At 36.2% G+C, this 25,099-nt stretch overlaps 1 protein-coding gene across 1 annotated transcript in view; it reads left to right on the forward strand.

Annotated features, from left to right (window-relative positions):
• GABRA2 (gamma-aminobutyric acid type A receptor subunit alpha2) overlaps positions 1 to 25,099 on the forward strand; it is a 64,371-nt gene that overhangs the window by 24,860 nt on the left and 14,412 nt on the right. Inside the window, exons 3-7 of the mRNA XM_049793682.1 lie at positions 2,428 to 2,495; positions 13,400 to 13,620; positions 15,907 to 15,989; positions 18,915 to 19,058; positions 19,844 to 19,996. Coding sequence (XP_049649639.1) covers positions 2,428 to 2,495; positions 13,400 to 13,620; positions 15,907 to 15,989; positions 18,915 to 19,058; positions 19,844 to 19,996 — 669 coding nt within the window. The remainder of the gene's footprint in view (positions 1 to 2,427; positions 2,496 to 13,399; positions 13,621 to 15,906; positions 15,990 to 18,914; positions 19,059 to 19,843; positions 19,997 to 25,099) is intronic.

Here is a 25,099-nt window from a genome sequence, read left to right on the forward strand (position 1 = left end):
TGTGGATAGCTAGCCTCTTCTTCTTCCCAGTCCATCCCCCCTCCACTCCCCAAGTCTTGATCCTTCACTCCAAAGGTGTGAAGTGATTTGAAGTGAGTAATGCACACCAACAAGGGGAATCTACAGACTGTTGTAATAGCATTCAGCGATGTGTTATAGTCAATTTGTTCTCAGTTCTGTCTTCTCTGCTCATTTCTGATGGGAAGATGGATCCAGAAGTATATAAAAATGATATGATAGAATATGGGACTTTTTTTTAATTAAAACTTAAAATGGAAGGCAAGCCTGAAGATTCCATGTCCTGTAGTTTACTATATGCAAACTGTAAAGTCATTCCCATGTGTCAGTATGTCAGATGCAAACAACTGATAGCAATAGGGTGAGGTTACAGAGGACCATGCTTCCCACCATTTGGGAGGGGGGGCTGTGTGCAGGTTAAGATTTTCCAAGTGACTTTGTTGCCTATAGTAGGGTTCCTTCAGATTATACCAGTGTAATTGAAATTTGCCTTGGTTCTCTGCTATCAGGATACTTGATTGACAGTCATATTTTTGTAACACCAGTGTTTTTCATGGAATTGTAATTAAGATTTTGTGTTGTCATTATAGTGCAAGCCAAATTTCACAGTATAGGCCAAATTTCACACTTAGTCCCTGCAGCACTGTTTTACCCCCTGAAGAGTAGCTCTCTTGTCACTTTTCCATTTCATCTCAGCCTGTGCCAGGTAACCATTTGGAAAGAATAATCTTTTTTTCTGGAGAGCGTCCCACACGCAACATGCAGTCACTAGTCTTCTGAACTATAGCTGTGGTTTCTGTATGATATTTCAGCCAGACCCATACTTTATCTTTGTTGAATACTAACAATGCAGACTCAGCACCTCTTGTCCATTGATTTAAAATTAGTTTGTAAGATGTTTGGAGTAGAAATCAACTCAGCTTGTGAATAGATGCTGCATATGGATTTATAGAAGTCTCTATCACACAAATAAACACCTCTCAGGATGTGCAGGGGTAGTGTGCTTTTGAACTTCCAAGTGACACATAGTAAGAATCAGCCTTTATTTATTTGCTTAAAAAGCAGAGATGATCCTGGAAAGAAGATTGTTTCAGGTAGGAAGGGCTTTACAAAGTCCTGTATTCTAGTAAGCACATGTCTAGTGTTTAGCTGGAGAAGGAAATTCAAGTGTCCTTAAAGATGAGAGTGCAGGAATGTGCCTCCCCCATGCTCCAGAAGTTCTCTGAAAGTACTGTATCACCCCGTCTTTCCTTTGGGTGCACCTACATCCCTTTGAAAATACACTGCTCCCCAGTGCACTGCTGATTTCTCCCAATAGAGAGCAGTGGTTATACTTTTTGCCTCAATAAAATTAAAAGTAAAATCTGCCTATGCCACATATTTGTCAAAAGGTAGCTTTTAGGAATATAGAAACTATTAACTATCTATATTAAATGGTGATTAAAGATGGAAATCATAATATGACAGCAGGATCACTCACATAACAGGCAGCTGTATTATTTTTAGGAATGGGAAAATTTGGGGTAAGTCAAATTGCAGCTAGTTGTATTTAGACATTTATTTTCCAGCCAGCAACTGGCTTTAAGGCAGAGAATTCCTTGTGTTGACTGTCTTGAATGCAGACGGTAGTTGGCAACTGCTGTAAGAAATTTCCTGCAAGTGTGTCCTACCCCTCTTAGTGAATATCATTCCATTTTGAGCCTAATTGGAAACTGAAGATAGAAAACTCAGTAATTATTTTTCCCTGCAGTACAACATTTAATATTCTGATTTCATGGCTGTCTAACTACAATGATTAGGAAGAACATTTTCTTATAGTATTTACAGTACCACAACAATGTATCAGGAGCATCGTGTATCAAGGGAAGGAACTATTATGTTAAAATACGTGCCACTTAAAAACCTACCCAATTAAAAAGTAGGATGCTGTTGAGTGTTACATTTGGTGTAGTCAGTAATTGCTTTGTAAGCTTTTTTTTGTCTTTGGCTTTGAAAAAGCTATTCAGGATGAAGAAAACAGCCTTGAAGTAGAAGCGTTTTAATAGGAATGATCTGCAACAACACAGATAACACCTCTGCAACAAAAGCATTTTATGTTTAGAACTGTACTACCGTGTTAAGTCCAAGACCGTGTGGTTATTTTTGCTGGTGGAGAAGTGGGAAATATGTTTGTAGTTGCTAATGGTTGTATAGTCCTTTAATTGAAACAAACTACTCAGTGGGACAAACTCTCATCTGATAACCTCTATGTTAGGTTGGGTAGAGACCCCCCAGTATTTACAACAGGATACTGGTTAGGAGAAGTAAATAATGACAGAAACTTGTTCAAAATGTCCCATAATTTTGTAGAGAGTTTGAAGAAGTACTATAAATTTAAAATGTTTGCTTGTTTTTTCTTTTTTATATCAGATAGTATTACTGAAGTCTTCACTAACATCTATGTGACCAGTTTTGGACCTGTTTCAGATACTGATATGGTGAGTTTCTGAATCTTTTGCATATATAGTAAATGTTGTAAGATATATACATTAGCGTCCTTTAAACTTGTGTTCTGCTTTTACTTATTGTAGACAAATTGGGAATAATTTCAGTGAAGTCAGGAAATGCCAAATCCCAGTAGTTCTAAAGATGGGAATTGGTTTATAAACCTTACATGATAAGTACACTTGTATTAGCTGTTTAGTTTGGACCAGTGACTCTTCTGATTGTCCCCACTGACTGTATGTTGGTTCATATTCTGGAGCAGTCTTGAGATGGGTGAACTGGATTCCTCTTGGATGAAACTAGAGTGAAAAGTGCACTGTAGGAGCACACTTAATGTTGGCAACAGTCTGAGGGACCTGACTGGAGTCAGTCTAAACTAAACTTGTTGAAGGACATAGCTTGGACGTGGGGTCATCAGCACAATTGTGGTGTTCTACAGATCTGTCCTTCATAATTTGCACTATTTAGTAACTATTTAAAGGAAGTCAGTGACATGAAAAAGAAAGAAACTGTCAGATTATTGCTCTGGATTACAGTTTTTCATGAAAACAGCAATGGAGAAAACTCTGAGGCAAGGGATCCTTTGTAGGCTTGCTGCAAATCATACACAGATTAGGAAGAATGTGTCACACTGGGAAGAAAGATCTTTCATGGATATAACATCTCTAAAAGGAAAGAAGGGAAGGACAGTCTGAAAGTTACTTTAGCTGCCGTTGCTGTTCCTGCAAGAAATTACTTCCTGCAGGAAATTATTTTTTGAAGTGTTTTAACATTTGTGATTATGTATGAGACATATAAAATACTACCTATGTGTATCTATAGGTATTAAACCCCAATATTTTTTAAAACAGGCAATATTTACTTTTTCTATTAAAACTTTTGGGTTATGCATCATACAAACCAGGAAACATCTTGATGTTACAAGCTACATTGCAATGAAAGTAAATATTTCATGGCATGTTGTACATTTTGAAAGTTAATTGCTCACTGACTAACAGGTAGTCATAGCTTTGGAAAATCTGTTTTTTTGTATGTGATAGTTTCAGTTTTCAAGCTTTGTTTTGACTGTGATGAATATATTACTGAAGCTTCACATGAAAAGTTGTTTCATAGGAAAAATAGACATTTATTTTCTTTTTGTCACTGTATATGTTACTGATTCTCTTGAGGTGTTTTTTCCTAATGATGTTAGTTTTCTGAAATGATTCTTATTTTATTACCAATTATAAAAACCAAGTATCCACAGCTATATACAAAGGTGATATGAACATCTTGACCTTGTTGGTCTAGTATCCCGTAACTTCACAGTGTTGACACTTACAGTATTCCTGTGAAATGGGGAGATGATATTAACCCAATTTTAAAGAGGTGGTACTGAGGCAGAAGGAGACTTACCCAAGGCTGTGCAAGTCATCTGTGCTTAAATGGAAATTTAATTAAAAGCTCCCTGAACCTAATCCCTAGCTCCTGAAACACTTTTGACATCAGTGTGTAAATGTGTGGAGAGCAATGGCTGTCCATTTGCATGGACAGATATGATGGCACAGTAAGGGGTCACGTCATTTGATCCTACAGCGCTAACAGCTCTGTGCAGAGGTGTTAATTGAAACAGAGTGCAGTGCATCAGAACGGCAGCTGTTACTGTAATGGGAGGTCTGTTTGCAGATAAGTAGATAGGTAAGTAAGAGCAGTTTAATACTTACTACTACAAGCTTCAGGGTTAATTTAGCTTGTTCAGTTGATAATTATAAATGTATGAGCAATCAATTAGAAAATTTCAACATCTGAGTTTTGAAATAATAGCTTCCAAACTATCACATGTTCTGTCGAACATGAAGGTGACATTAGAGTTTTTACCATGAGTACTCCTTCATTTAGGTATTGTGTTACTGAATTGATATTGTAAACTACTATACAGAGGGTTTAATGATACTTTCTTCTGTAAATGTTGGAAGCTCTGGATATTCTCATTTTATAAGCTTCCTCCTTAAAAGGCCTCATTGGGACAATAAGTTTGACTCTTGCCCATGTCCTCCTAAATCTCCAGAGGATCTCAAACTGAATCTCAGATCTTTTCAGCGAGGTTGGGTCCCAGCTTCAGAGGTCTTCTGCTTTCACAGTGTGAGTGGTGAGCCCTTCAGTCACATCAGGTTTTTAGGCTGGTCACTGCTGTTGCCCAAAACTCTCATAGTCATTGCTGCCAGTAGAATTCCTTTCCCTGGGATTTTTCATAGAAACAAAAGTCAGCAGATGTATGACTGCACTCCTTTGCATGATCTATTTGCCAGTTTTGGTGTTTTCCCCCTTGGTTAGCATATTGTGAAGAATAACAGTGCTTTGGAGAAAAGCCTGTTGAAAATGGAAAGAGGACTCACTGCCATGGGAGATGATTAATATGTGTTTATAGTATGGAAGAGGGAGGCGGCACACTGAAAATGATGGGTAGATCGGAACTAAGGACACAGTTGTCGCATAGCAGTGTTGATTCACAAAGTTGATAAAATGCCATTCTAACCTTTGTTGAATTGATAGCAATTTGTGACATTTCTGTTTTCCTCACTAAGTATAGTAGTTCCCATTAATGATAATATAGTAACATGTGCAATCTGTGACTCAGTACGATTGCTAGAATGTAGGTTTTTATTAATTTTCCCTGTATTTTTTCCAGTATCACAATTTTGCCAAAAAATAATAAGTCCAGGGGAATTTGATCTTTGCCTGATTTTAGGCTAGCTGATGTTTGTCATTGATAAATTTAGGAGGTAAAAGCAAAGATTGAGATTTTTCTCTAGATGTTTTAAGAGTCAAAACCTTTTGATCCTTGTTGTGGTTTAACATTTTGACTAAGTTAAAAAGATGCTACTCTCTGTTCTGCCCAAAATACTCAGCTACCAAATCTGTTGACTCTTGGCCAGAACTCTGTTGCAAACTGCACTTCAAATGGACTGCTGTGACTAAAATATTGGTGTATCCATATTAGCTGTGTCATAAAAATGCTATTGTACGTCAACCACAGTATTTAATGTCAAAGGAGATGCCAATATCCAACAGGGATTTTCAACTTCATTTTGCAAACTAATGAGAATCAAGGAAGGCAAAACTAAACATGGGATTAAACAGATTTTACTTTCACTGTTCTGTCTTTTTGAGCTGTTATTGCTCTGAAATGTTTAAGTTCACTATTATGATGCTCTGCCTTATAGGCTTCCAACCAGATCAGTGATACAAATTTATTTTGACACTAGCCCGAGAGAAGAGAAGCTGCCTTGTTTAGAAAAACAAACAAACCAAAAATTGAACAGAACAATTGAAAAACATAGCGTATCTGAATTTTCTAAAGAGTTATAAGGCTAAATTATGATTACAGAGGCTAATAAAAAATTGTAATTAAATTAAAATATTTAATATTTTAAAATTCTGAGGTGAAGGATAATTCTGCTTGGATTATGATTTGTAGAATAACAAAATAGAAATAATTTCATTTAAACATTAAAACTGATTATTTCTCTGCTTTTTCAAAATTAATTATTTGAAGTCTGGTAGATCGATGTATCTTTATAAGTATATATGCTGCTAACTCTGATTTTAGCACTGCAAGCAAGGTACTTTTACAGCTTTTTCTCAGACTTACTTTCTTTCCAGGTGCTCTTGACACTTTGGCTTCTAAAATTTCCCAGATAGCCATAAGTGCTGATGTCCTTGCTAGAAAAAAATAATATAAATAATAAATCAGAAACATATTTACTCCCCAAGCAATGGTTATTTTATGTAAAACAGAGAATATAGGCACTGAGAACCTGTATATGAGGTCTGCTGTGAAGCAAGCTTTGCCAAGATTTTGCCAGATTTTGCCAAATTTTGCCTCAGAGCAGTCTTTCTAATTGTCCCTGGGAACAGTCTTTCCTGCTTTCCTACAATACAGTAGGTGGCAAGACCTGAATCAGTTTTGCTTGAATATTAAAACTAACAAGTATTCTGAAGTTTTGTGTTTCAGCTTTCAACCTTAGCTTTTCATTGTCTTTGGGGAGTTTTGTTTACCGTGATTACATTTTTGTTTTTCCCTATTTGTTTGTACACAACAATTTTTCCTAGTTTCTTTATGATAGACCTCTATTTTTTTCACTCTAGAGTCAAGAAACGTGAACACTTCTCTGCAGAGATGGTCATACCCAGCTAGTTCATTGCTGCACTCACTTCCATCTTGTCAGTTTTCGATTAAACTTTCAATAAGCATTTCTGATTTTTCAAATATAGCCAGAACAGAAATTTTCAATGAAAGCTGAAGGTCAAATCCAGAAATGACCGAAAGGATTGTTACAGCATCTCTCACTACAAATGAGAATGGTTCTTTAGAGAGAGTGTCTGAACTGGGAACCGTGTTTCTTTTTTTGTGTCGGTTTTTCAGATTTCCTCATTCCACTTTGTATTTCAGATTTTGTATTTTTTCTGTGAAACTTATTTTTTAGCGGTTTCAAAGTCTAATTATTAGCTATGGCTCCTTAACTGGAGAGAAGCTTTACAGGGGTTGTATGATTTGTAAGTCAGGATGCAATACGGGAATGCATAAAGATGATTTTTTTCACAAAGATTAAAAAAAGCACTACAATTATTTTACTGTAGCTTTTATTTTAACTCAGTAACAGAAGACTAAAGAGTAAAAGGCAAACAGAAATGATAAATACACTTGGCCTTCTTGGGTGTTGGGGAGCATCTAGGTTGTCTTTTTATCATTGATATGTTTCTGAAAAGTCAATAAATTGATTGCTCTATTCCCTTTTATTATAGGCTCAGGTCATTGCCTTTGCAAGTTAAATCCATGGGCTGAAATTTTGAGGAGGGTGTCTCACATGATCTCTTGCAGAATTTCTGTCCTTTTATTGTGTTGGGAAGGCTTGTTCACCTGTGCAGCATCAAGCCAAGTGGATCAATATTGGAGATTGATTTGTCAGAGTCTGTGTCCAAGCCCTTCGCTGACATTAGCTCTCGGTGTACCTCTTGTTTGGATTCCTGTCCCTGGCACCAGGCACCCATTGTGTTTCAGGGTTGTTCTTTCTCCATGTCTGAATAAAAAAAGGTAACAAGAAGTGTTTGTATTTTCAGTAACAGCAGCATGAATAATATTCTGTAGTCTCTTTTCTAAGTAATCCCTATTCGTATCTTTCACATTCCTCTCTTATCCCTTCTCAGTGCTTTTTTTAGACTCAGAGTTCATTCTACATCAGTTCTGTGGAAAGAAAGAGAGAGAAAATCATTCAGAGAAGATCCTTTTCATAAATGGGAATGAATAGGAAGACATTCTCTTCCCTAGACACTATCATTCAAACTGGTTAAACACATTTTTTCCAGATTTTTTTCAAATACTTCATGTTTAGATTAAATGCTTAGACAAAAATGACTGAAGATGGCAGAAGAAGCAGAAATAAAAGGCTTGAAATGAGTTCTTCAAATAGAGGAGAATCATACTACAATTCCCTAGGAATATACCACATATTCTTTATAGTACTAAAGGTCGTATATATCTGGCAGACATTACTTTTTATTTAAAAGTATTTAAAAATGAGTACATGTTCCTTTGAAATGCAGTGATGGGATAGTGTTTAACAGGGCTGTTAAAGATTTTCATAATAAATAGCCAATAGTGCAGTTTCAGACCACAACTCTCCTTCATAAGGGAGTTTATTCAGAATATTTTCAAGAATTCTATTCACGGGTGTATAAGATCTGCACCACCCAAAGACCTGAAAGGAATTTCTGGCCATCTGCTATTTCCTTCTATGTTCTGTGTTTTGTACACATCAGAAGGTAAGTTTTGGAAAAGAACAAACAGACTCAGTTTATACATCTGTGCAGTGAGATTTGATGTTAGATAGACAGCTAGTGAAGTACTCTTACAGAGTGTGAGTAGTCACTGTTTGTGATTGGAGCGTTGAGGGGTTTTGGGGGAGAGGAGAATTGCATCCTGAACTCTTTTCAATACTGATACTGTTAGACAATTATTATTATTATTATTATTATTATTTTTAAGAGAAGAGATAAATAGAAAGTGAGATGGAGATGGTAGAAACATTGTCCGGTCTGGTAGACAGGCCTAGGTAAAGCCAAGCCATGCAACAGCGTACTTCAAGAACTATGGGGTTTTGCAGACTGTTGTAGTGTGTTAGCCCTTGTGTGTGCCATTTGCACCATGCACAAATCTATCCCACAGAGAATGAAATGACCAAGACCACAAACTTACAATTTGAGCCTCCCACTGTAAAGCTAATTTCAGCATTCACTAAAAAACTAGATCCAAATGCCTAGTGAGGAAGTTTGGTAAATTAATTTGCAGAAGTTCCATCACAAACTTGCACTTATCAAGCCCACAGATATCAGATTATAGCAAGAATGCATATACTGGGAAGATTATTTTGCTTTGAATAATCACATTTTTTTGAGTCTCCTGTCTAAAACTCCTTCTTGGTTTTCATGGAAGTGGTTTTGATACTTAGTTGCATACCAAGCATGTTAGTATTCAACAGTACTAGTTGCATACTAATATTGTTAATGTTTTTAAGCTAAACTGAAAGAAAAATTACACATTGCCTTAAGGTAGATATGACACCAAGAATGTGCTTTTTAAGAACTAAAATTAAGAAGTTATAGTAATGTAAAAATAAATATTAATATGAAGCTCCTATACTAGGTAGGTGAGATACAGGTCCCTGAATCTTAGGTGTTTACCTCATCAATATATCAACCACAGTATTTCTGACTGTCTTTAAGGAATCAATAAAAAGGTATGTGTGCCTTTTTCCCTTTCCTTATTTTTAATTTTTTGTATTTGCTTTTTTGAAGTTTTATATTTTACAGTATTTAAAATTTGCTTTCATGCTTGTATATGTGTGCCCATTAATGGCTTTAACAGTGGTCAAGAAAAAGCCAAACTTTCTTTAGAGAACTGACTGAGAAGAATCTTTACAAGTACGGAATGAGGAACTCTGGCCTGAACTATTCAGTAAACAAAATGCTGTGTTCCAGAGACGGATTAATAAAATGTTCAGTCTGCTCCATGACAATGCTGCTTGCTAATGGACACTCACAATTTTTGAAAGGTTTGGAACACTTCCATCTTTAATCCAGATGCAAAGACTTCCAAAATCTGCCAACCATTAGCTGAGAGGATGAGAGTACATTTTTTGTTGTTTGAACTTTTCCCATACAAATCTGGCCTAGCAAAAAAGAAGACTGCCATGTAGTGAGGAGGGATTGCTTATACTCAGGTCAGTTAAAGCTTCTCCCAGAGATACTAATGTATTTTCTTCTGTGCATACTGTTATGCACAACAACTGCATATTAAAAGAAGAATGAAATTCCTTCACCATTGTATTCTTCTGAACATTGAACTGGCAGAAGCTCAGTGCTTCTTAACACTGTGGTAAGAATCTCATCATCTGTACCTAAAATTTCATGTAAGCTGGTATAATACATATTTGAAAGATTATGTTTAATTGTACTGTGTTAGAGCCCAGCTGTGAAAGCACTATTTCAGACACAAATTGGGAGGAAGCATTTCCTTGTCTAGAAATTATCACAGGAGTCCTTTGTAGTCCAGGAAGTATGCTCTTGTGATTTTGTGGAGATACTGCACTATATAGTGGCGAGTGGTTTGGTAATGTCTAAAGACAGCACAGGTTTTTTCATATAGGAGAATATCTGCAGAGTGTATGAAACGACTGTCAGGTATTAATTTGAGTCTTTTTTTCTAGAGTCCAGGTTTGCATTTCTAACAGAATGTTAGTCTTGCTTAGAAAGTAAACATTACACAGCATTTACCACAAAGTGATACATATATGGAATAGGAAATAGTTAAAAAATCTTTATGTAGCAACTTTTGATAAATGCTGGCTTTTTATTGCATTGATTATATTCAAAATACTTTAATAGTTTCCTCTTTTTTTCATTTGTTTTGTATGGTAATCTTCATATTATATGAATATGAAGGGATATTCATCATCATAAGTAGAATAGATTTGGCTCAGGAGGGAACATGGGATCAGTGAATATAGCACTGGAGTGCAAAAGGCATGGATTGTATTTTGCTTTTCATAATCACTCTGCAAATGGACTGGGACAAGTTAATTTCATCTCTGTGCCTTGGTTTCCGTTCAAACAAAAATGAGATCCCAATACTTCTTTTGAAAAATGCACTGAGGTCTATAGAAACATAAGTTATTTAAGAACTATGATAGATTTTATTACTGTTGTGGTAAATGGAAGGAGAAGGTGTTCATGGTCATTCACACCAAACCTTGGTTTATTCCCTGTTTCCATCTTCTAAATGGTATGTTCTGCAAATAAAGATTTCCAGCATGAATTGGATGGAGAGATTAGAATTACCTGTGGATCAGTCAGAGATTTATTGGTGGGATCTTTCAAGGCTGCAGCTCAGATTCTATCCTGCTTATTCCACTTCCTAAGCAGTTGCCATGCGTCAGATGTGGTTTTTTTGAAATGTTGCTGTTTTGATTTAGTGGCATTTCATGTCTGCTTTTTTTTCTATTTTATCATCTCTCATGTAATTCTTTTTTTATATGTTGGAAGACAGTGAAGCAGCGGGACCTTTGAAATTCTCTATTGATGGAAACATTACAAAAACTTAAGATTTATATTCTAATCATTTATGTGCAGGGATATTTGTCAAAGGAACCTGTAGGACTTACCACTCACTTCTGCTGAATTTCAGCGGGATTTCAAAGTCTTACTCCCCCAGGCTCTTTCCACTTCCTTATACCTGAAACATCAATCTTATACATAGCAATGATTTATTGGCAAAGCCCCTCAGACAGAAACCACAAGGATGCTTTTAGGGCAGTTGTTTCCCTTGAATTACCTGGTATTTCTTGCCAGATTTCATATATTCCCCCTGCTTCAAGCACACTGTTCCTGCTGCTCCTGGTCCTCTGTGATTTTATGTGTTTTGTGACTTACTGTGGTCTACAATGGAACTGATAGATAACTTGGAATTTGTAAATGGGATTTTAAGTCACACAATATTTAGCAAATAAAACAACATATACATCAGCAAATAAAACAGGATAATTGATTGTGATCTATCATAGAGAAATGGGCAGATTACTTGTCACGAAGCAGTGTATCTGGCAGTGATGAGAGACAGTAAAAGATTAGGTATAATGTCAAAGAAATACATGTTTTAGAAGTGCATAATTCTGTATTTCACAGAGATATTTACTAACATATTATTAGAGAAAACAGGAACTGGCATTAAAGAAACCCAAGGAAATTAATTATCAGTGTACTGTTTTGTTAGTTTTATTTTATATTTGGTGGAGTAACAATAATTTTAATTAGAAAAATGACAACATTGTATCGTAGTAATGTAAGACCTCCTGCTATAGCTAAAAATTGCACCTGTGGTTTTTGTCAGGTTAGTTTATAAGTATCCTATTACATCGTTCCAAAAAGATCTCCCCAAGCACCTGACACAGTTCCTAATGACTGCTTTCTCTCCTGCCCCTGCCATGCTCCTTCAGGTAACAGAATTCTCTTTCCTTTATTCCACATGCTTGTCTTAGCCTCTGGCCCTGACCTGGAAAAGGTCCTCACAGCTCCTTGTCTCACAGACAAAAGGAGCTGAAAAGGGCTGTCGTTTCTTGCTGTCTACTCAGCACTCCTTTTGTACCGCCTTATGATTGACTGAGAAAAAACTTAAGCCTTTTTAATCAGCACACAATGGAGCTAGCAGAAAGTGATGGGGGCTAAGTTCCTTGAAATCACTTTTATATTGAAATCACTTGAATATTTTATATTGGTTGAATTTTATCAGGACCTGTCCATTCAAAGATAATTTACTTGAAAATGGTTTACATAAACTGTAGCATTTGCAGAGTAGTTGCAATAGTACAGACTGTTGTAACATACCAGTATTTTGAAACCATGGGTCCATTTTGCACCTGTCCACTAAAGCTGAAATTGCACCAAGATAGCATTTGCCAATACACAGAATACAGTTTGCTTCCAACAAAGTTTTAAAGCTCTTCCATTTCCAATTTACATGCTGTGCTGACAGTAGCAAACTACTAAATCCATTTACAGACCCAATTTGAAGTTAGTTGATGAATTTACATTATCAATGTTTAATCAGTATCTTTTTTGTTTGTTTGTTTAGAACAGCAACAAAACCTAGCAGATGGGATACCCAGCGCTGAGTGACACAGGCATCTGGTCTAGGTCATCAGTCTGTTTTTGCTTGCATCGTTTTCTCCAGACAGTACTTCCTTCCCAAGACTAGGCATCAAAGCTCAGCAGGCAGTGTGTGTCACCTGTTAATCATCAGTTATTGTTCCCTGCCTATGTACTTTTGTTAATAAAATCCATACCACTACAGAGCCTTACTTTCCTCTTTGGAAAAATAAATCTTCCTTATGTCAGTCTGCCTGGATATATTGTACCCTTTATGGGTGGCCTTGTTTCCTTCCTTTCAGTTTCAGCCATTCTTCTTGCTCTTGAAATGCTGGGTTACTCTCCTTCAGGTGCATCTGCTGCAGGAACTATTTAATATCCTTCTGTGTATTTTTTTCTTACTTCTTAACATAAAATAGCTGTGTTTATTGAAATTACCCTTGTCACACATACTATGTGTATCAGGTACAGAAATCTAAATATTGGAAGGGTTCGATATACGAACAACAGCTAATGGTCATTAAGGAGAATGTCATACCCTTAATAAATTGACTTCCTGTTTATTATTCTCAGTGTTACACAATTTTATGTGATGTTTGTTCTCCCTTGACAATTTTACCAAGAGAATTTTTGCAACCAGAGCTTTTCTGTTTTGGCCCTCAAAAAACAGATGAATGTTTCATTGTGTCAAAAAAAGCATATCTTTATTCCATTGCAGGAATACACAATAGATGTTTTCTTCCGTCAGAGATGGAAGGATGAGAGATTAAAGTTTAAGGGCCCGATGAACATTCTTCGATTGAACAACTTAATGGCCAGCAAAATCTGGACCCCAGATACATTTTTTCACAATGGGAAGAAGTCAGTGGCTCATAACATGACAATGCCAAACAAGCTTCTACGAATCCAAGATGATGGGACTCTCTTGTACACCATGAGGTAAGTCTTTTCATCTGTTCTCTACTCAAGCTATTTTCAGGTATGTTACTTTACCAAATAACAATTAAATATGTTTCCAGGAGGACTCCCCTTTGTTTCATTTCTCTCCCAGCGGTAAGAAAGCGAGGAAAATGTATGTGTTGTTTCCAGTTTGTTAGAAGTCTGTTGGGTGATTATGAGTTAGATCAGTTTTCCTACTTCTTCCTCAGTTTTCATACCTCTATAATGTAACAAAAGATACTGACCACCTGCATAAAGTGCTCTGAGACCTTCAAATGGGAAGCAGTGTGTAAGAATTATTAAGAATACTCAAAGTTTACCAACTCCATCTTAGAACAATTAAAATAGTATATGACTTTTGCCTGTTACTGCAGCCATTGTACAGACCATGTGAGCCCTTACGCAAATATATTAAGATCAGTGGCAACAAAAAATAAAGAAGAAGAAGAAATAAGGCCTCAAATTCTTTCCAGCAAGAACTACAGGGAAAATATGTCTTACTCTGTAATAACTTTCTTTATATCTAATTACAATATTTTTAATTTTTGCATCCTGTGGATGATTAGCAGCTAAGAGAAACATTTAGCTAGTAAAATGTATTAAATTTGCTTAGAAAATAATTTATGAAAAATTATAAATATCATGTACAGGCATAAGCAGCATTTTTTTTAAGACTGATTTCTTCTTTGATTGCTCTTTTTGCAATAATGTTACCTATATGAGTTTTTTGGATTTTTTTAATCCAAATTTCCAGAAACTCCTTATTAAGTTCCTTTCTTTTCCTTTGAGGATATTTAATAAATTGAGTTTGTGAATGTGGACTTAAAATCCCCAACCTAAGTAAGATAGAAAATGTGAGCTCTAAAGCAAATGTGCAATTTTTTTCCATGCAGCCATGCCAGCATCCCTTAAGCCTGATTTACTATACAACACCCAAACCCTTATAGTATTGAGTGTTGATGGGTAGACTGCTAATAATGTTGAATGGTGTGGTGGTTGGAGAGGTTGAGAAAAGTTTGCTGGAAATAAATTGAGTATTTTTGAATATATTTGAAGTTGTATTTGTATAAACTGACTGAAATTCTCTCCCTGCAGAAGGTATTATAATCATATGCTATAAATAATAAGAAATACTGTTTGAAACCATTATGAAGGATTTTTTTAAAGAATGTAAGATGGGTCATGTCAGCTAGAATTAACTAAGCATTTTCATGACTTTAAGTATGTTGGTGCTGAGGGTATAAAATTAATGTGTAAACTGTTGTTCATTGTCTAGATTTTAAGCAGCCATTTTTATCTCTGTCTGTTTAAAATGATACTGTGATTTATATCAGAGGCTTCTGCAGGTCTTTCCTTTGCCTTCAGCTGTTTGGTGACTCTTGTCTCTGCCCCTTGACTTCAGAAAAACTTTCCTGGGGAGTGTGGAAATAGAAATATTGAATATTTTTGTGGGGAAGGGTGGGAGAACATCGTGGGGAATACAGTGACTATGAACTACAGTGACTATGAGGCTGGTTGAAGAGGACCAAAGACATCCAGAAAAAAATCTCTACCCAGAGGAGAATTACAGAATAGGAAGGAGAAACAGCTATGGTTTTGTTTTTTTTTTTTTAATTAAAAATAATGGGAAAGAAAAGTCTGTCAAAAACTTTCTTCGAACTGTTTAAAATTATTTTTTATCATATTAATCCCCATATTTGATACTGGGATATTAGTGTGATTTTTTCACAAAATGAGCAAAAGTGAATGCATTGTTAACATACTGTCATGCTTATACATAAAATAATCACAAGTAACATGGAGAATGAGTATAAGCAATCTTTTGAAAGAACACAAATGGTTTTTTTTCTACGTCTTCCATTCAAACTGTAAAAAAAAAATAAATTCAGAAAACTATGGAGCACAGTCCTTTGGCAAAGTAACTGTATTTTATATGCTTTTGTAATGAGCCTTTGAGAGTCATATAATCACACATGTACCTCAAAACATTATGAGAAGAAAATGAGTGTTCTTAACAACCTGCAGTTATATAATTTATATTTTCATTCAAATGGCCTTTGCTCACAGTTTTGAGGTCAGCTCTTTTAGGTTTTTGATGTGATAAGTCAATGCCTGCCAAAGGAACACATAAAAGGGAAGAAGCAAGAGCTGATTTAAATTTTAATTAGTTTAATATAACATTTCAGTTTCATCTCCTAAATCAGCATGAACTCTGTTCATTTCTGTGGAATTGATTTTCTTGTCCTGCTAACTGACTTAAATCCATAGCGGTCTTTTTCCTTTTAGGCTTACAGTCCAAGCCGAATGTCCAATGCACTTGGAGGACTTCCCTATGGATGCTCACTCATGCCCACTAAAATTTGGCAGCTGTAAGTATATAAAGAGAAATATAGCCTTTGGTTAGTGAATATCTAACATTGCTCAGCATGACTTTGTTTCAGTAAGTTGTTAGATGAGAGGTTTAAAACACAAGACGGTACTTTCTAAAAAAATGTGTAACCTGACACATTGAAATCTCTTTTCTCTATTCAGTGTTGCGTCTTCTAATGTATTTTAAAGCTTTCTTGACTCCAGTTAACAATAAATGCTATGCACCTAATTCAGCACCGCACTGAGCTACTTTTATTCCAGAGTGCAATCCATACCGATGAATGCAGACCTGGGTGCATGTAGCCTGTGTAGTATTAATGAAGAGCAGATTAAAGACTTCAAAGAATGTTTGTTTTCATTTATGAAACATTTATTTTCTCTTTATTGTTAATGATATTTGTTTTTACATTCTTAGTCAATGAAGGCAACAATAAGTGGCTTCTTGTGATAAAAAATTTTGCTCATTAGCACATCTGCGTGTTATAGACAGGTGGACTTTGATCTCACTAGTATTATTTTAACAGCAGGATAACTTCATTTACCTATATTACAGCCTTTCTTCTTCTTCTTTGTGAATTAGGATCACATTATTTATATTTCCTGGATTTTGTACACTAAAAGGTTTTCTTTTTTTCTTTGGCTGCAGCCTGTGTTCTCTGCTGGGCCCAGGAAAGGGAATGTTTTTTTGAGGAAACCAGTTAATACCTTTAAATTCTGACTGATTTTACATTAATTGCAGCTGTTACAAAACAGGTGATATGCTGCCACAAAGGACATCATGAAACAGATGAACGTTGTCAGAGCACTGTGCACACTCTCCCCATAACCCTGACATATCCTTTTCCTTGGAGTTTGGAGCAAACTGAACCAAGCCTGTGTTTCTGATGATGTTTCCACACTAGAGGGAAATCTTACCTATGGAGATAAAAGATGATAGAATTAATAATTGTACCATGTAGCCTTTTTTGCCCCCAAAATATTATAATACATAATATAGCTTAACTAACACCAGAGATGTTAGCCAAAATTGGCTACTGACTAAGAATAAATATATATATACACATAGCAATGTATGTTTGATTTATAAGGTGTGGGAGGAAAAAAGACTCATGCATAGCCTCAAAAAAAACTTAAAAAAACACGTAATAATGAAGCTGATACTTAGGCCAAGAGGCTACTTTATAGTACAACTTCATTTGCATTCCTAAGTCAGAAACCCTTCTGACTAGGTATATTAGACTTTGTGTGAACAGTTTCTTTTTATTTTTTCCTCCGTTTATTGGGGTTTTTCTTGCTTGCTAATTTGTTCTTTGTTCTTTGCCCACCGTTTCTGATTTTCTAGTAAACAGGAGAATTCAAACTGTGAGCCATGTGATTTTAGAAAAGCTGCCTTCCATTTCCCCCACAGGCACCTGTGCTTTAGCCTGTTGGCACATCCAGGGGACTTCTCTTCATTTTGAATGGCTTCATGCTTATTTTATTTCTTTACCCAGAACTCATTTCTAGACTACTGTGCATTTTTCAGCTTTTATTCTAGAATTTGAACGATGAATAGAGGTGAAAATAAGCAGGAATCCTGAGGATTTTGGTTTAGCTGAGGCAAGTCTGCCAGTGGTATATATTTGTCACAGTTCTTCGTATGCCGCTTATCTTAAATTGCTAGGAGGATCATCGGCCTGTACGAATGTCTCAGGGTCTTTTTTATACATAAAAGCAAAGCCAGACTGAATGTATTGGAGAAGCTGTAGCTTAATAGATTGCCTTTCCTTATCCTTATCAAAAAGTCTAGCCAACAGTGGGGAGGGTGGGGACAAATCAGCAACTGGCAATACTGCTGGCTTGCATTAAAGCAGAGGTCTGCTTGTGGGAAGCTAGAAAGATAGAAGGGAAGTGTTAAAAATCTCTACATGCTACCCACCTGCTAGATTTTGTTAGTCATGCAATTTATGGCTAGTTGCATGAAGAAGCTTCTTTCTGGGCTTCCAGAGATTTCTCAAGTGAAGATGTTTGCAGCCGAAGGAGAAATGTTGCTTTTCTTTTTCACTTCACTAGAGTTATAGTATAAGACTTAAAATGTACTTGTTTCAGTCAATCAAAATGAACACGTGATCTTCCATCAGTGGTTTACCCTTTTCTTTTCATACTCCATTTTTTAGTAGAGTAATATACTGGAAAAACTTGCAGGACGTACTCAATTTTTTTCTTTCTTTCTTACTGGAGAGGCATTAATGCTATTTAAAATACAGTGTTGATTTGCTTTTGTTCTAGTTTATTTTGACAGACCCTAGGCTAAATGTATATTTGATCATGAATGCACTGAGAGAGCAGCCTGCTTAATGTCAGCGTGCCCCACAAAAAAAATGCCGATGAGTGAAATTTAAGAGGGTACACTGGGCAGGCACAGAGCCACTACAAGTTTGTTAAGGGCATTGCCACTGAACCTGGCTTCCCATATTTAGGTATGAATTTAAGCAAGTAACAAAATGCTTGTCATGATACACTCCCAAAGTCAAAAGTGGGGACAATGGAAAGTCAGAACAATATAGGAATGAATTTTCAAAAATGTTGTGTGTCCTAAATCTTGCAAATTGTTGTTTTTTTCATCTGGCTTACCATAAGTTTTAGGATACATATAATATCTAATCTCTGACAAGTTTTTTAACAGTGTAGAAGTTGTTTGTAATTAAATAGCAATAAATTGTGGTTAATAAGATCACAAATAAGTGCCCTGTTCCCATGCTGTAATAGGCATTTATGCTATAGTAAAGCTATTTTAAATGGCCAAACATATTTTTTACTGTATCATTTTAAGTTTTTGGGGTGGTGTTTTTTTGAAAAATAAGTAGCTCTTCTAATTCTATGAGTTTTGATGGAAGCTGTTTCATTTAAACTGCTGACAAAATACTTTATTTTATTTCCCACAGATGCATACACAACTTCAGAAGTGACATACATTTGGACTTACAATGCTTCAGATTCTGTGCAGGTGGCACCAGATGGCTCAAGATTGAATCAGTATGATCTTTTAGGCCAAACAATTGGGAAAGAGACAGTTAAATCAAGTACAGGTTAGTAAAAGCTATTTTGAAGAAAAGGGCACTCACTTGGCTATGAAGACCATAAGCATTGCTGGTGGTGTTAGAAGGCTACTGAAAAAAACTGCTGCAAAATGTGAGAGATTAAGCATAGTCAATTAGTGTATGGTACAAATAGTGCATAGCAGCGCTTTACTGATCCTTTCAAGTTAGTAAGTTACTGGTGATTGCAGAGGTGAACTTGTCCCCAGTGACTGTTTTTTAATGCTATCTGGAGCTCAGTCTTGAATCCTAATGTTTGTAACCCAAGACTGGGATAATGATTTAATTTCATATGGTAGATGACACTTTTTGTCTACTAAATGGTGAAGCATGCAGGTTTCAACCATTTTTTCCTTCCATCATGTTTTTGGCATTAAAAACTGGATTAGTCTACCAGACTCTAGACTGTGTTCCTATGTGTGCCAGGCTGTGATGGACCCCCATGATTGCCTTCTGATGGTAGATTAAGTTCTCAGGGTGCCTTCATGTGAACGCAGAGGGTTGCTTATGTGCAGAACTGAAATTCTTGTCAGGGCATACAAGAGTTCCTGTAAGTTCCTGAACACTGGTCTTTACTGGAGTTCAGTGGGAATAAGATGTAGTTGTACTCAAAAAACTTCCTTGGATGCTTTTGACTACAAAATATGGTCTATGTAATTTAACCCTGGCACATTTGGTTCACATAAATGTGTCAAAATTTCTTTTACCAAAGAAATGGACTTTCTTAAGATGATAACCTTTTCTTTCATTGTACTTTGTTTGTTTGTGGCACCTAGGTGAATATACAGTAATGACGGCTCATTTTCACTTGAAGAGAAAAATTGGTTATTTTGTCATTCAAACTTACCTCCCTTGTATCATGACTGTCATTCTCTCTCAAGTGTCATTCTGGCTGAACAGAGAATCTGTACCTGCCAGGACAGTCTTCGGTGAGTATACTGAGTAGCATTAGCTTTGTTTCCAACAGCTGAAGCTGTTAGGAAGCATTTCTGAAGTCTGCTTGGTGAAGGCCTTTTTCATTCAAGTTATCATGTTTATAGAATGTGATACTATTTCTAGTCCAAACAGCTTTTAGTGCAGCTTACAGATCTCCTGAGAATCCCAGAGTTTTTGGAAACTAGCACATAGGAAAGAACTGTCCATATATCCTTGCTTCTTTTAAGAAGAAAAATTTTCACAGAATGGAAAAGATTATAATGTTTCTATTTAAAAAGTAGTTTTAGATTATTTTCTGAAATGTCTTACCTTGATATTATCCAAATATTTTGGTACTTGGTAGATGAGCACGTTTCTAAATATATTAGTAACTTAAGCAAATTAAATTTGAATTTGTTGAATTATTTGAATGTGTTAAACTTTGCAAGCTGCAGTTCTTTGAAAGAAACTGTTCTGGGGGTCTGGGCAAAACTTTCTCACTAATTCATATTGGAATGTATTATAAGGCAGCGAACAGCTTCAGAGTGCAAAATAATGGTGTTTCTCTTACAATAAGGTTTTGCTCTCTTTATTAAAGCAAAGTAACAAATGTCATTCTTATTTGCATAACTTAAAGCACTTTTAATTTGTTTGCTTTTAAAGAAAAACAGACTAGCACAACAAAATGAAAGTAATGTCTGTGTGGAATCAGCCATCAGAAATGCTGCATAAAATTGCGTGATTAGTCATCAGTAAACACCATGTGCTCTTCAAAAAATAGGCCAAACTCAAATGCATATTAAGTATGATGCACAACAAAGCACTTACTGTCTCTCCTGGTAGAGAAAATGCCACGCAAAGCATCATGAAAATTGCAGGTTCGAATATGAGCCTTATTGAAGTCAGATGAAATGGGTCAGTGGTTTTAATGGGACCAGAATTCTACCATGTTTTCCCAGGCAGTTATCAGGCAGATATTTTTTTTTTCTTTCTTCAAAATCTTGTATGAATTTATCCATTTCTGCTTATCAAAATGCACATTCCTGTTTTCCAGCCTTGCAAGTACACTGTCAAGTCCTTCTATATGTCCGTCTTTGCCCTTTTCTGTACCCCCTCATATACATTTAGGACAGTGTAACTGGTTTGTCAAAAAAAAAAGTCTCACATCTTCTCTTCCTAAAATGCACTTTCTGTTATTGTGCCATCGGTAACAAGGCACTACATCAGTAACAAGGCACTAGGATAATTTTCCTGGAATGTTGTGTCCATTTGTGCATACCTCTTCCTTGTTCTTGATTTAGTTTATTGTTTAATTTATGGGGTTTTTTGAAATAAGTAATATCTGCATGGCAGCCTGCTGCTTTACTCTCCTGGGGGTTTAGCATATATGGATAATGAAGAGTGTCCTGTTTCAGGATGTCTTGAGGGAACTGGGTAGGATGGCTGCAAGAACAGAACACCACCACCCAGTGACATAAAATCTGAGATCTGTTTACTAAGCACAGTGAGTATATCGAGGAGATAGCAATTTCTATGATAGTATTTTATTTCTGCCACACAGACATGCACCTTACGGACAAGTCAGGGCTCCATCCCCTCCAGGCCATCTTAGATGGGCACCCTGAACCCAGGGGAGCAAGACATGTTCAGGCTCTGCCTCATGGAGCAGCCTAGCCCCTGCATGCAGCCTTTGCACCTCAGGCTTAGCCTTCTGCATTGGGTTGGATGTCCCCTGAGGAGCTATCATGCAGCCCCAGGCGAATCTCCCAGTCTTTCTCCATACCTACTGGCAGTGGTTGTCACTGGGATTTCTGATACCCTCTGGTCTTCTGACTGCATGTGTTACAAAAATGTGAAGTTAGCCATTTTCATAACAAAGTTCATCTATTGCTTCTTACTGTTGTCTGGCTCCTACGGAATTAATCTTGACAGTTAGAGCTGGGCAGGTACACTCAAGGTCTCACTTGGGTGGTACTTACTGGTAGATTCCACCCAGTGACACATGAAGCCCATACTACAGCTCAGTTAATGTCATGGTTTAATACAAGCTACTTCCAGCATGGAATATAGAAGTTGCAGGAGGTTTTGCTTTACACTTTTATTGATCATACTTAATTTTTAGTTTTTATATGGCGTAGTCACTTGCTAGATGCTCATCTTTGCATGGTATAATAAATATATCATTATTAAAATATGATTAAGTAGAAAGTATTAGTTTTGATAAAGTGTTTTTCAGAATCAATGAGGATTTTATTTCAAGTACCTTCTTGAGAGCTACAAAGTCCTGGAAAGGGCTAACTACTTTCCTTTCAAAGAAACATAACTCCCAGTTATTCAAAGCACCACTTAGCATTTATTATTTCATGTTTGAAAGAAGTTACTTTTCTTCCCCCTTTCTATTCTCTTGCAACGTAGTTTCAAGTTCTAGTTTAACATTAAGGGCTTGGTATAATGAGGCGTCTTTTTAGTTGAGCTCTTTAATCCCTTTCCTTTATGGCATCTATTTAATATTGTTGACCTAAGCTATCCCACATGAATTACGGCCTAATGTTATATTGTTTCAACTTTGCTTTAAATTATTGGAAGAAGAAAGTTTTATCATCATTAATTAAACAAGTCTTGAATGTGTTTTCTCTAGCAGATGAATTTGAAAAGCATTTGATTGCATTTTTAACGAAAGGGAATAAGCCTGGTTCATAATGCCTTCATTTAGTGTAAGATTACAATCTGTTTCATTTAGTAATGTGTTTATTGTTACGCATTTAGTGTCAACAATATTAGCAAAACTAATCTTGTGCAGTTTATTGAATTCTCGCTTCATTTTTAATGGGTCATAACATTTAGAAGCATCACATATATTTGAATAGCAGCATTAGATGCAGGTGACAGAAAAATCAGAAATTAGTTTTCTTCATGCTACAGTTATCTGTGTGTTTTAACTCACACAGAATAGGAATGAGAATGTTAAAATGAATGTAGTTAGATACATATTCTTTGATACCTGAAGCAGGCAAGAACAAAAATTAGTAGTTGTTATATTTTTTAGTACATTGTCCAAGATGCGGAATTTTAAATTCACATAGCTATGTTCTTTTGTCAGGACTCTGTTCTCTGTGATCATTGTATTCTTATGCTGCATTCCTATACCTGTGTTTTGCTTGTTCTTGGTTTATCTTTTCTGAACCTATGTTAATTAAAGTACATTTTGAAGTAAAAAGCCATTTAGACCCGAAATAGGCAGACTATTTTACTGTGCAACTACAGGAAGGGGAACCCAAGAGAGTTCAGATCTGTCCTCTGGTTATTTTTAAATGGGAATTGAATAATGTAGACCCTTCCTTTTGAACAATTCTGAATATACAAGGTACCTTCTCCCATTTTGTTGAAAAAAATCTCAGCTGTCTGTATTTACTTCTCCTTTTACATACTGCAGATTACCTTTTGTGATATCCCACCACTCACGACTTTCAGTCTATAATTTCTTAATTGGGAATTTCTGCTAGCCGTAGGCATAGCACTCTAGTGGTAGGCACTGGGCAAGCCTACTGGGAAAAGTGTAGCCCTTAGTTAGAGACTGAGCTGGCTGCAAACTGACTAATATGCCTTCTCAGCACAGTGGTGTGCCAAGACACTAGCTCATGTTCCAACAGTGGCATAATAACATGCAACTTTTACTGGAGCTGGGGTAAATAACACTTGCCCTTCAGCTTTGGGAATTAGCCTGGCTGTCAATGGACGGGGAGCTCTGTTTCATTGCTCAATACTTGTACAGGGAAGCAACATGAGCACCGACTTCACGATATGTATATGTAGCTTAACTGACTGACTGGATGTGACTTTTCTGGAAATAGACTGTGTTATGGTCCTTGGCCTCCCATGCTATTTAAAAAGGCTTCTGGCCTTTTGTGTTAGTCTTTTAGTAAAAGGTAGACACAGCACTTGAGCTGTTTTCTACAATCTTTCTCTCAATGGTTGTTCAGACTTACCTCCCAGTATCTAAGCAGAATCAATGTATGTTCCTTTTGTATTGTATTCTCAAGTAATATATACTCATTTCATAAGTAAAGAAGAAACAGTATGGTGTGTAGCCAAATGTTACGGTATAGTACTTTAAAATTACAGTGTCTCCAGAACTTTTAAGCTTTTCTTTAGACCTCCAACTGTTTACTCTTGGCGTGAAAAAATGAAGTAGTAATCTGTATCTCTGTGAAAGGCACAACAGTCTTTTCTTTATGCTTTCTTTATTTGTATTTATAAATCTATTCAGCTTTTGGACCAGGTTGAGTGATCTAATTACCTAATTTGCAATTATTGTTTAGAAAAAAGAAAAAGTGAAATAATAGAGCAATGGAATTAGCTCTCTAATAAAAAAGTAATAGATCAATCCTTTTGTGATATGTTCTTCAACCATTTTTTGTATCTTTGCGAAGTGCTGTGAGGAAAAGATAAAATTGTGGGGGGAGTAGCATGACATTATAAGAAATGGAACACATTTTAAGCATTTTGTACAAATTATTTGCAAAACTGAAGTAGCTCTTTTGTTACAGAAATGTCCTTTGGTAACTCATTAATTGGGCCTTTTACTTTCCATTTGCAAAGGAGATGTCCACATTCTAACACAAGAAGGCTAGGACATGACTTAGTTGACTAAAATCTGTTCAGATTAGAAAAATCAGTTGATACACAAGAGTGAAATTAGGGTCCAAAAGAACTTGTGCCTGTCAAGGAGTGGCCTGACTTTTGCACGCAAATGTGGGCATAAGCTAGTCATCATGACAGATTTTAACTAATATATATGTACTCGCTCTTCCAATTTCCACTGTATGGTTTTAGCTAGGCATTTCTTTTTTTTTCAGTTTACCTCTTCGGCTGTTGCGTGGCAGTGCTCTATACTGTTGAGTGACAGAAATTGTTTGCCCAAAGTTGGCTGTCTAATTAAACACATCTTGAATGGTATCCATCTGTTCTGGAATCCAAAATATGACAGAGCTGGTATTTTCCACATATATAAGTTTAGTGCCAGTGAAAAGTGTTGAATTTACAGCCCTAGAGATGGATATCCTCTCTTCAGTGAGCAGATGCTGTTTCAAAAACAGCACCATAAAAAAAATCCTAGG

This window comes from Accipiter gentilis, chromosome 3 (assembly GCF_929443795.1).
Source record: "Accipiter gentilis chromosome 3, bAccGen1.1, whole genome shotgun sequence".
Taxonomy (NCBI): domain Eukaryota; kingdom Metazoa; phylum Chordata; class Aves; order Accipitriformes; family Accipitridae; genus Astur; species Astur gentilis.